Source organism: Polypterus senegalus, chromosome 9 (genome assembly GCF_016835505.1).
Source record: "Polypterus senegalus isolate Bchr_013 chromosome 9, ASM1683550v1, whole genome shotgun sequence".
NCBI classification, from domain to species: domain Eukaryota; kingdom Metazoa; phylum Chordata; class Cladistia; order Polypteriformes; family Polypteridae; genus Polypterus; species Polypterus senegalus.
Window position 1 is genome coordinate 136,148,425 of NC_053162.1, and position 13,338 is coordinate 136,161,762.

Here is a 13,338-nt window from a genome sequence, read left to right on the forward strand (position 1 = left end):
GATAAGGTTCTTATGCTGGAATGCAGTGTTTTCCTTTCTCCAAACATAACGCTTTTCATTTAAATCAAAATGTTCTATTTTGGTCTCCTCTGTCTACAAAACATTCTTCCAATAGCCTTCTGGTTTGTCCATGTGATCTTCAGCAAACTGCAGACGAGCAGCAATGTTTTTTTGGAGAGCAGTGGCTTTGTCCTTGCAACCCTGCCATGCAAACCATTGTTGTTCAGTGTTCTCCTGATGGTGAGCTCATGAACATGAACATTAGCCAATGTGAGAGAGGCCTTCAGTTGCTTAGAAGTTACCCTGGGGTCCTTTGTGACCTCGTCGACTTTTACACGTCTTCCTCTTGGAGTGATCTTTGTTGGTCGACCACTCCTGGGGAGGGTAACAATGGTCTTGAATTTCCTCCATTTGTACACAATCTGTCTGACTGTGGATTGGTGGAGTCCAAATTCTTTAGAGATGGTTTTGTAACCTTTTCCAGCCTGATGAGCATCAACAACTCTTTTTCTGAGGTCCTCAGAAATCTCCTTTGTTCGTGCCATGATACACTTCCATAAACATGTGTTGTGAAGAGCAGACTTTGATAGATCCCTGTTATTTAAATAACACAGGGTACCCACCCACACCTGATTGTCATCCCATTGATTGAAAACACCTGACTCTAATTTCACCTTCAAACTAACTGCTAATCCTAGAGGTTCACATACTTTTGCCACTCACAAATATGTAATATTCGATCATTTTCCTTAATAAATAAATGACCAAGCATAATTTTTTTGTTTCATTTGTTTAACTGGTTTCTCTTTATCTAATTTTAGGCCTTATAGAAAATTCTACAGGGTTCACAAACTTTCAAGCACAACTGTATGCTCTAGTGGGACTGCATCTAGAGTACTGTATTCAGCTCTGGTCTCCACCACCAGAAATGTATAACTGTGCTTAAAGCTGTACAGGGGAGAGCAAGCAAGAGTATCCCAGGACTTAATGATGTCACTCTGATAGGCTCAGAAAGTTAAACCTGTTTGGTCTCAAGCAGAAGAGACTATATGTCTTCAAAATGTTCAAATTGATAATGATAAAGTAGAGCCAGACAAATTCTTCTGACAAAATGCTAAATCACATACTTGAGGACACCAGTAGAAATTAAGGAGAGGTGTATTTAAGATTGAAACCAAAGAGCAAGGTCCATAAAATCTGGAACAAACTACAGTACAGTCATGTAGTGGAAACAGACACCTTGACAACTTCTTAGAAGTATCTGGATGAGATTTTGGAATAGCTTAGCAGTTCTTATGTAAAAATATGGAGGGAATTAGTACAGTGCAACCCAGCTGTTACTCAATACTTGATATGTTTATATGTGTTTTGATTACATGGTTTTTCACAGAAATCTGGTTTCTAAAATGCCATGTGAAACCTTATTCTGGTTAGAGAAATGCATTAACAGATGTAGGTTTCTTCGTGATTAACCCACTTATGTGGCCACATAAACTCTTAAGTGGGTTACAGTTAAGGATTTTGTAGTGTGTACATATCCATTGCACTCTTTTAGCCTTTTAGTCCTAGCTTTGCAGACAGTTTCAACAGCCATAGGTTGAAGCATCCACAAGATAAATATCCTGAGTCAAACGTTCGGGTGATCGCATTAATCATTCTCCTAGTTGAAATAATCTGACTCAATATTTCAGGAATCTGTAAATTTATGTTAATGAGCTGAATATACAGTGCTAAGCTCAGCAGCACAATGTCAAAAGTTATATGGTAATGTGTTAAAAGTTGCATGCATTACATAGTCCAATTACTTTTTAAAGTAACAAGTAACCTAACAAGTCAGGTCAGGTCAGGTTGGGGAGCATGCACTGGAACAGCTTGTTGCCGCACCTATCACACAATGATACAGCTCAGGATCCTGGCTGTCAATCAAGTCCTCAACATATATGGATACTGTGAGCCAGATCAACCTCAGGCACCAGGACTGTAAAGACTGGGACCTTCATCCTTTAGAAATGATATTGGGAGCGTAGCACACCCCTTTCCAGTGACCTCATGACCCCCCATGCACTCCCAATCTGTCTACCGACTTCATAGAAAGAGTCACCCAAGACATGAATGTCACTGCCAAGGTAAGTAAACCTATCGACAAGTTCGACACTCTCTCCACGGAGAGACACACTGATGATGACTGTACCCAAGAGGTCATTAAAGGCCTAGATCTTCATTTTTATCCAGGACACTTCCACACCCAAGCACTCAAGACTCTTTGCTCAGTCTCTCGAGAGTGCCAGTCAGAGCCTCCATTGACTCCGCGAAGATCACTGCATCGTCAGCAAAGTCAAGATCAGTGAATCTCTCTTCACCAACAGATGCCTGACAGCCTCAGGACTCCACGACCCTGCCCAAAACCCAGTCCATGCAAGCACTTAAAAGAGTAGGAGAAAGAAAACACCCCTGATGAACCCCAGAATCAATTGGGGAAAAACACAGAGGTTCTGCCTCCAATCTGCACAGCATTCACAGTACCAGCCATAATATCTAGCAACTCTGAGGGGATCCCGTGAACCCTCAGGATATTCCACAGGGCAGCTCGATCAACTGAGTTGAACAATTTACGAAAAACTGACAAAGGCTGCATAGAAACTATACTGATATTCGCTTTTGTGCTCCATAAGAACCCTCAGTTCTAGGATGAGGTTGATGGTAGACTTCTTAGGCGTAAAACCAGACTGCTCGAGTCGCTGGGAGTAACCTAACACAATACTTATTTTACTGAAGTAAAAAATACCTGTGTTTTTAATATCCCAGCAGCACCAGGTGTAAGGCAAGAAGCACATGTCAGGATATGGTGCTCCTTTACAGGCCTCAGTTATACAGCCATGCAGAAAAGAGTGTGCTGTGTATAATGTGGTAACAGAAACATATTAATAAAGTATCAGTTCAGTTTTAATCTATTTGCTATAGATATGTGGAAATGGTGTAGTCAGATGATGCAATGGCCAGTGTTTATACATAAAATCATTGGAGGCTTAGGTCAAGAATATAAAAAAGGGATTAATGTCATTTACTTAAGAGCACATGAAAGACTGAATATATTTATGAAAAACAAAATTATCATAGGCTTCATGCTTGTAGTCAGATTCACAGTGGCTGATAATGACATTTAACCCTTTCCTGCGTAATTTAATGATGTCTGAGTGTTTTGCCAAAGGAAAATTTAAGAAGGTTACTACAGAATGTAAACACTGATTTTAAAGAAACCAGGTTTCTGTCTTAAAGGGGGACTCACTTTATTCTAGTGCTGTGTGTGCATGTAAATGTGCTCAGTGAATTATTCCACAAGGATACATGCAGGGACACAGCTAGAAACTTATCAAGGACCACTGGTACATGCAATAAGTTGGCAAGTAGTGTAGTTGAGTGTAGGACTTTAGGGACTTTCAAAACCTGACTCAATGTTATACTGGAGGAATTAGGTGAATAGGACTGGAGAGTTTGTTGGGCTTAATGGCCTTTTTTTATCACATTTTTTCTAATAGGTTCTAAAGTTTATAGATAATTGAGATAATCTATGGTACATTTAACTATTCAAAATCAATGTATAGAGTGAGCACTTTGCATGCTTTCTTCAACTTTTGTGTGTTTTAGGCTTTGATATTATTTTAATTCATAACGTTTTCAGCTTTTGTCCCCCACATATTCTACACTACATTTATATCTTATCTCCTGATCCTGATGGCTATTCTTAGATCTGCCCCTTTTCCATTGTGACAGGAAAGTATTTGCTAACCATCACGTTCACAGTGGGTTCCTGTCCTGCACTGATGCTGCCAGTACAAACTCTGACTTTCTATAACCTTGTATTGAAATGAAGACATCTGAAAAATATACAAACGAATAGAATAAAGAAAAGGCTGTGAAGTAAAAGAATGAAAAAATAGCAAAAAACAAGGCAAAAAGAAATGCAGGAAAAGACAAATCACTTTTACCAAAGTCATGGATAGTTTAGTTGCTAAAAATTCTCTCCAGATAGAAACTTTAAACCAAAATACAGCAAAACCATTTGTCAAAAACTGAATGCAAAATATAGAAGTTTAATTTAAAAAGGAGGAATAAAACATTGGTAAATACATTAGACAAAACAAACAAAAAGCTGTCAATCCCTCAGAGGCTCATCTTTATCTTTCTTAACTCATGCAAACACGTATTTCTTTTTTCCTAACCTGACCGTCTTTTGCTTTCTTGGGAGAACTCTTGCTTCTACTTTCTGCTGTAACTTTAAAAAGTCTTGCTTGATGGTGCTCAGCCCAACCAGAAATTCACTTCTGGAAAACTCCAGCAGTTACTTTGTGATTGAGGCTTTAGTGTAAAATTATTACATGTGGCCACAGCACCCCTCCCTAAATCTGTGATTCCCACCATTCTCTTAAATGGACAGGCCGTGAGAATGGTCCCTGGCCTGCTTACCCATATAAACCACAAACAACTCTTTACTGGGCACCCTGCTACTGTCCTGGGAGACATAACCTCGGTCTCAAGTAAGCCTTCCAGGCCTTCTCCACCTTCCAGGATAACAGCAACAATATAATGACGTGACAGCTACACAGGGCTAGAACCTTCTAGCAGCCATCCACACAGGCTAGCTGGTACTTCACAACCATGGCCTGATTTGCTTCTACCCTGGATTGTGTCTTCCTCCCAGTCAGGTACAAAGGTTAGCTTCTGTGACTTTCCCTTTCCTGTCTTGACAGCTCTCTATTTGCTTGAGTTTTCTCCTCTTTCTCAACCAGAAAGCCATAATCAAGATTCTAGTCCAAGCCTTGGGATGGTATAATTTGTGACATAGTTTATATTCATGCACACCAAAGCCCTGGCAGGCTTCTCGCTGTGATCATTTAGCAGTGGATCAAGATTTAATGTCAATTAATTCTGCATTTCAAAAATGGAATCTTTCTGGAGACTGATGGGCCTCCCTACTGCGTTTTGAATATTTCACTTCTAATCTCAATTTTCTGAAGGATGCCAAAGAAAAAAAATCGAAAGGCGGCTGTTAAGTCTGACAAGCTGATGAGGCAGATTCTTTTTCTCCAGAGAGTCATTATTTATTATAGCTTAAAACTAGTGAAGATATTAAAAGAGTGGGGCAGAGCTGCTTTACTGAAGCTGATGTTGCACTTCTCTGTGCAGGCCCATCAACCACAGCTAGCGGAGGGTGCTTAATTGCACGTTGGCCATTTCTTGACCAGCCAGGTTTGATTACTTAATAAACTGAAAGCGAAAAACTACACAGCTGATTGGAAGAGACCTCCATACTCGCAATCAAATCCAAGTTAATGCTAAGCTGCTGTTTTTGGAGGCACAGCCTTTTCTACTGTTCACTGAAATATATGACAGAATAGTTGCCATTTTATATAGTGGATTTATTTTCATTTTATATAGTGGAGTTATTTCATTGTAGGATAAGCAATCAATTAGAGACTATCAAGTTTTTTAATAAATATAATAAATATTTCATCGAACATAACTAACATTTTTGTTTAAACCTCTTTTAAGATTTCATGTAATTAACATTTTTTCTTTATCATTATTTAACACTTTTCTGTCCAACTACTAGCTCAATAAATGGATAGCCTCTTTTATCCTGGAACTAATGAGAAACTGATAATTTACAAAAATTATATTCATTACATCTGGGATCACGTCCCCTACTATAGCCCTGAGCCTTGCCTCATCTTTAACAGTCCAGGCACCTCCCAGGTAGCTTGCCCACCATTACACCTATCAGGGTGCCACTCATAATGTAACAGGCTAGGCTCCCAGCTACCAACTGCAAGAGTTTGGATCTTTGTGTAATGTTAAATGACCATTAATCACTACCAAGGCAAACTCTGTAAATGCATGCTTGGCCTTTCAGTAGGAACCTGTGTAATCTCAATGAATAGCTAGAATTCTTCAGCTGAAGAATATTATTTTGTTACTAGGGCTTGTAGGGCACTGTTCCTGTCATACAGTGATCCATGTTGCCTGCTGCGTTGATTCCTACCAGACACCCCTCTACAAAATATTATTTATACAGTAGATAGCATAGCACTGTGGTCTGCACTAGTGTCTTGCACCTCCAATAACCAGTGTGTGACCCCCAGCCTGTCAGGTTCATCCCATATCCTATGGGTTTTCTCTAAGGAACCTTTATTTTCCTATAGGTCCAAATAGATAAGAGATATTGGTGTATCTAAACTAGCCCATTATGAATGAATGTGGATGTGTAAAAATCCTGCCCTGCAATGTATGAACCTCCTGCACAGGGCTGATTTGTGCTGTATAAATGATACTAGTAAGCTGGCACCTGCAACTCGTGACCCTGTAATGAATAAATCAGGCTTACCAATCCTGCTCAAACCAATTTAATATAATATAACTAGTTGGCTTCACCCCTTGCTCGCTTTGCTCACCAACCCCCCAAGCCTGTGCTACACATCTTTGCCACTTGCTTTGTGAAGAGGGGGGCTAATCGCACCCCAAGGAGATGAGGTTGCTCCTCTGAAAGCCCCTCTTAAACAGTGTTACAGTGTTATTTGCTCAATCAGTTGCAGGCTTGCTGCTGCTGCCGTGCAACATGCTCCGCATCTCACACTGCACTTTGAACATTTAAAAGCTTGTACAGTAGCTGTCCTTTTGTCTCACTGCCTTGTCTCTCTTGTCCCCCAGACATCCTCTGCTCCTGTTGGGAGTCCCGCTCCCGAGGCGCACCCCTTTGAAGAGGAAGATTTTCTTTTCTTTTAATTGAGAGACGAAACTGTCACTTTTGACTACAAATGGAAGCTCAACTCACTCCTAAAAGAGATTTATGTTTGTTTGAAGTGTCTGAATAATGTTTCTGTCTCTAAAACGGCCTGTGTATCTGTGCAACTTTGTGACCCAAGTGTGACAGCGTATGTGAATTTCACTTTCACTAAACAACAAATCTTTTAATTCTCGTGGATATGCCTCTTCATTGGGAAGAAACAAAACTTTTCCCTGATGGCAACCCGAATTAGATGATCTACAAGTCTCAGACTTAAAGTTTAAATCCAAACAATATATTCAATCTCTTTTCACTGTTCATTTATTTCACTGAGTAATAATTTCCATTTGTTTGTCCATCCATCCATCCATTTTCCAACCCGCTGAATCCGAATAGGGTCACGGGGGTCTGCTGGTGCCAATCCCAGCCAACACAGGGCACAAGGCAGGAACCAATCCTGGGCAGGGTGCCAACCCATTTGTTTGTGATAATCTTTACTATCATTCTTTGAGACTTTTGAATTTTAGTACTTTCATTATCTCTAACCTGCTGTGCATGTGTATCGCGCCATCGTTTTTGAATTCTTTACGACATTCTACTTTGTCATCTACTCTTTGTCTTTTATTTCCGGCCCCTGGCGTGATTAAATCTCTTGGCACAAAGCCTCGTCTCATGGGACTTGAAAGTATCTCTCTGAAAAAGTCACATCTTGTTCCAGGATTTTTTTTATTATAATAGAGAGATATAATATAAAAGCAAGCAACATTCCATACAAGCAAGTCAAACTTGACAAAACTAAATTCAAATCAGTCCCCACCTACTTTACGAGTAGAAAAAAAAGGAGGAGAAAATTCTCATCCCCAATTTAAGTGATTATTCTAAAATGTTATTGATTAGATCCTGCTAGGTTTTAAAAAAAGTTTTGAACAGATCATCTAAGTGAGAATTTGATTTTTTCCAATTTCAAATAGTATATAACATTAATTGCCTACTGACTTAAAAGAGGTAGGTTAGGGTTCTAGCAGTTAAGCGTTAAGCAAGATAAGTCTATGTGCCAATAGTGAAGTAAAGGCAATTACAGTTTGTTTGTTCTTCTCCACTTTAAGCCCATCTGGGAGTACACCAAACACAGCTGTTAATGGATTAGGAGGGATTGTGACACCAAGGCTGTCTGATAGACATTTAAAGATTTTGGTCCAGAATGATGTTAAATTGGTGTACGCCCAAAATATATGTGGCCTAATGAGGCTGTAGCTCGATTGCAACGTTCACAGGTTTTATCTTGCCCTGGAAACATATTGGACAATTTTAAATGAGATAGATGTGCTTGATGAAAGATTTTAAGTTAAATAATTATATACTTTGTGCATATGGAGGTAGAGTGAATTCTGTGCATGGCTGCCTTCCACACTTTTCTGAAATGTTGAGTAAGAGATCCTTTTCCCACTGTACCCTGGGATCTATTAAAAGAAGGGACTTTAAAATGTTTTTCTATATTACAGAAATGCTGTCTGAGTCCTCAAGACTGATCAATATTTCTTCCAGAATAGAGGTTGGTAGGAGGTGAGGAAAACTGGACAGATTTTGTTTAGCAAAGTTTCTAATTTAAAGGTAGTGGAAGAATTGTGTTGATGGAAAGTTAAATTTGGAGTGTAATTGTTCGTAGGATGCAAAGTCTATCTGTCTATGTACAGATCTCTAAATGGTTTAATCCTGTATGTTTTCCAAACATAAAAACTGCGTACGTTTGAGAGGTTGGAAAAAGGTGGTTATCGTGCAGAGGTGCCACAGATAAAAGCTTCTCTATCTTGAAGTACTTCCTATATTGGTTCCATATTCTGAGTGAATGAAGTACAATTGGGTTGTTAGTGTATTGATGATACTGCGGTGGGTTGGCGTCCTGCCCGGGATTGGTTCCTGCCTTGCGCCCTGTGTTGACTGGGATTGGCCCCAGCAGACCCCTGTGAACCTGTGTTCGGATTCAGCGGGTTGGAAAATGGATGCATTAACGATAACTTGATTTTTACTGGAGTACAAAGCAAAGAAGTACTGCAGAATTTTATTTCTATTGCAGACCAAACCTGTTTGCGTTCATTTTTTTGTGTCAGTGTTCAGATTTTTATACTTTGTATATTTGCCGCCCAGTAATCAAACTGAAAGTTAGGTAGAGGCACGTCACCTTCTTCTTTAGGTCTTTGTAGGGTTGCCCTATGGATACGTGAATGTTTTGAATTCCAAATAAATGAAGTTATGATTGAATTTAATTTCTTAAAAATTGATTTGTTAATTTATACAGGAATGCTTTGATATAGAAAAAGAAGCTTAGGAAGGATATTCATCTTGACAGTGTTAATTCTTCCAGCTAAAGTGAGATGAAGGGTTGACCATCTATGCAAGTCTTAAGTTTTTCCATGCAGACAGCAATATTTTGTTGATAAAGAGCTTTATGTTTACTTGTGATATCTACCCCTCGGTATTTAAACTGATTTGCGATGATTAAAGGGAAGATGTCCTGTCTAATATTGTGTGCTAGAGAGTTCACTGGAAAGAGCACACTTTTATTCAAATTAATTTTAAGTCCAGAAATCTTAATCTTAATTTCTTATCTTTAGTGATACCTTTGTATACTGTAAGGTGGCAAAGTGCTGAGATTACCATTACTCCCTCAACTGTTGTATTTGGCACCTTTCCTGATAGCTCACATTGTGAAGTTTCTGTGCTTTCCCACTGTCTTCAGGAGGATTTCCTTGGTCATTCTGATTTCCTTCCACATGTCACAGTCATGAGGTTTAGGCTAATTATTGACTCTAAAAAGGACCTTTCTGAATGAGTGCTACCTGCAGTCATTTTCATCTCCTGTCCAGGCCAGTTCATGTTTGATGCCCAGTGTAAGATATACATTAGTGACGTATGTTTGCCTTACTGCACGAGTCTCTGCATTGTAAAATGCTGACTAGCCTAAGTATGCATTCTGCTCCTATGATGTGGGCTTCATAGTTGCCAAGCATGGTTGCCATAGGGAAAGTTGATTGTCTTCTGGCTTACATTAGTGAAGTGTGGCACAATATTTATTTTGTCAGCAGGTTTTCCTTGGATGTATTTTCGTGGTGAGCTATGATGGCTTATACACTACCTGCAATTTAATAAAATTCTCTCTAACAGGAATATGTATCTTAGACCACCTTTTCTAAGCATCCATATATCACAATCACCAATTTGTGACATATATATACTGCTCAAAAAATTAAAGGAACATTTTTTAATCAGAGTATAGCATCAAGTCAATGAAACGCCTGAGATATTGATCTGGTCAGTTAAGTAGCAGAGGGGGTTGTTAATAAAATTAATGAAATTAACAACAGGTGCACTAGAGGGGGCAACAATGAGACGACCCCTAAAACATAATGGTTTAACAGGTGGAGGCCACTGACATTTTTTCCTCCTCATCTTTTCTAACTATTTTCCACTAGTTTTGCATTTGGCTACGGTCAGTGTCACTACTGGTGGCATGAGGCGATACCTGGACCCTACAGAGGTGGCACAGGTAGTCCAACTTCTCCAGGATGGCACATCAACATGTGCCATTGCCAGATGGTTTGCTGTGTCTCCCAGCATAGTCTCATGGGCATGGAGGAGATTCCAGGAGACAGGCAGTTACTCTAGAGAACTGGACAAGGCTGTAGAAGGTCCTTAACCCATCAACAGGACCGGTATCTGCAAAGATGGACAAGATGAGCACTACCAGAGCCCTACAAAATGACCTCCAGTAGGCCACTGGTGTGAATGTCTCTGACCAAACAATTAGAAACAGACTTCATGAGGGTGACCTGAGGGCCCAACATCCTCTAGTGGGCCCTGTACTCACTGCCCAGCACCATGTAGCTAGATTGGCATTTTCCATAGATACCAGAATACAGGTCCACCACTGGCACCCTGTGCTTTTCACAGATGAAGGTTCACCCTGAGCACATGTGACAGATGTGAAAGGGTCTGGAGAAGCCGTGTAGTATATTATACTGTCTGTAACATCGATCAGCATGACCTGTCTGATGGTGGGTCAGTGATGGTCTGGAGAGGCATATCCATTGTGGGACACACAGACCTCTACAGGCTAGACAACGGCACCTTGACTGCCGTTAGGTATTGGGATGAAATCCTTGGACCCATTGTCAGACCATATGCTAGGTGCAGTGGGTCCTGGGTTCCTCCTGGTGCATAACAGTGCCCGGCCTCATGTGGCGAGAGTATGCAGGCAGTTCCTGGAGGATGAAGGAATTGATACCATTGACTGGCCCCCACACTTGCTACATCTAAATCCAATAGAACACCTCTGGGACATTATGTTTCAGTACATCCGACACCGCCAGGTTGCTTCTCAGACTGTCCAGGAGCTCAGTGATCCCCCAGGACACCATCCATTGTCTCATTAGAAGCACCACCCAACGTTATCAGCAATGTATACAAGCACATGGGGGCCTTACAAACTACTGAGTACGATTTTGAGTTGCTGCAATGAAATTTTGGCAAAATGGATTAGCCTGCTACATCATTTTTTCACTTTGATTTTCAAACAATGTGGCATTCTTTCGTTCCTAACATATTACCCAGTCCATATGAGTGCAGATATCCAGCATGATTTTTTCCCATTGAGATCTGATGTGTTTTCAAAGTGTTCCTTTAATTTTTTTGAGCAGTTTAGTTGCACCCAGAAGTAATAGTCCAGTTTGCATTGCGCTGGTAATGCAGATCAGCATGGCTAAGCAGACAACTGATTTGGCTTTCTTGTCCATTAGGGTGTCAAAAAATAACAAAACTTTGTGCTATTGTAGCCTTGCAACACTGTTTAGTGTGAAAGGTGCTAAAAGTAGTGGTGGATTAGGCTCAGATAAATGTATTTGTATTTTCTTTCTTTTTACATTTTCCTTTTACATTCAAGCTATTACACTCTATCTGTCTATCTATCTACAGTATCTAACGCATTGCCAGTATGTATCTGTCATTTAATTATAGCATACTCACTTTCAATCCACGATAGGTACAGTAGAAGGCTTGAGATTAAGTGCCACCCTAAATTCATTTTTAATATCTACTGGGCGCATTAACAACTATTCTATCGTTGGCTCCTTTTTTATGCGATTTATGGAATCATGACACATTATGATCAGCTTTATTCAACTAAAATACCTCTTTAGTTTGATTGCCACTATTTACAGGATGATATCAATTAACATAATTTACTTCTTACTTTTTAAAGGTCATTGGTGGAAGATGACTCTAAGGGGATTCAAGAGGCGATACGGGCCGTCGCTGCACTGGACTAGCAGGAGAAGTGAAACGGGCATCAGTGACTGAATCCATGGTTATGTCACCAAAATATGTGTTATTTAAAACATTTTTAAAATGAAATTTAGAATTGTTGTATAAATGTACGTATGTCGGAGAAAGCTCACAAAAATAAAATATATTTTTGGAAACTTTGCATTGGCCAGATATTCATTATTCATTTTTTATTTACAACTGTACACATGCTGGAATATAAACTGTTTTGTCTGTGTACCTACCCATGAAGTGGTGCCTCCGCCAGGTTGGTTCCTGCCTTGTGCCTGATCGTTAATCTACTCGATAAACTTCCATCCATTTTCTAACCCGCTGAATCCGAATACAGGGTCACGGGGGTCTGCTGGAGCCAATCCCAGCCAACACAGGGCACAAGGCAGGAACCAATCTTGGGCAGGGTGCCAACCCACCGCAGTCGATAAACTTATTTTTGAAAAAAAAAGTATCATAAAATAAATGAATAAACAAATAAATGTTTTTTTATATCTCTTCTCTCCATTATAAAAAAAATCTTGGAAGTAGACGAGACGTGATTTTCGCGGAGAGGCACTTATAGGTCCTGCAAGAAAGAAATTTAACCAAGCCCAGGCCGGAAATAAAAGACAAAGAGAAGATGTAGAACATCGTAAAGAACTCAAAAACGTTGTCACAGTACAGAGCAGGTTAGAGATAATGGAAGTACAAACATTCGAAAGTCTCAACAAAAAAAAAAAAAAAGATAGGAAAAGAGATTGAATATATTGTTTGGATTCAAACTTTAAGTCAAGATACTTAATGATCGTCTAATTTGTGTTGCCATCAGGGGAAAAAAAGTGTTTCTTCACAATGAAGAGGCGTACTCGCGAGAGTTAAAAGATTCCAAAAACGCTGGCGCGATACACATGCAGAGCAGGTTAGAGGTAATGGAAGTACGAAAATTCGAAAGTCTCAAAAAAAGGATAGTAAAGATCGAATAAGCGCAAACAAACGGAAATTATTACTCGGTAAATTAACGGAACAGCAAAATGAGATCAAATATATTGTTCGGATTTAAACTTTAAGTCCCCCTAGTATTTTTTAAAATTTTCCTACGTTTATTTAATCCTACAAAAACACATTTACAAGTCCCTATGGAGTAAATGGTAAATGGCACCTCTGGGATGTGTCTTTCACATCCGAGAGAGAGAGAAATAAGCGATGCCTTCAAGCAGATCGAGCACTCTGCTACTATACACATTGAT

At 39.7% G+C, this 13,338-nt stretch overlaps 1 protein-coding gene across 1 annotated transcript in view; it reads left to right on the forward strand.

Annotated features, from left to right (window-relative positions):
- The window catches only part of hoatz (HOATZ cilia and flagella associated protein), a 97,558-nt gene extending 85,336 nt beyond the window's left edge, over nt 1-12,222 (forward strand). The window contains exon 7 of the mRNA XM_039763950.1: nt 12,036-12,222. Within this exon, the coding sequence (XP_039619884.1) occupies nt 12,036-12,102 (67 nt within the window). The 3' untranslated portion in view covers nt 12,103-12,222. The remainder of the gene's footprint in view (nt 1-12,035) is intronic.
- Nucleotides 12,223-13,338: the final 1,116 nt, after the last annotated feature.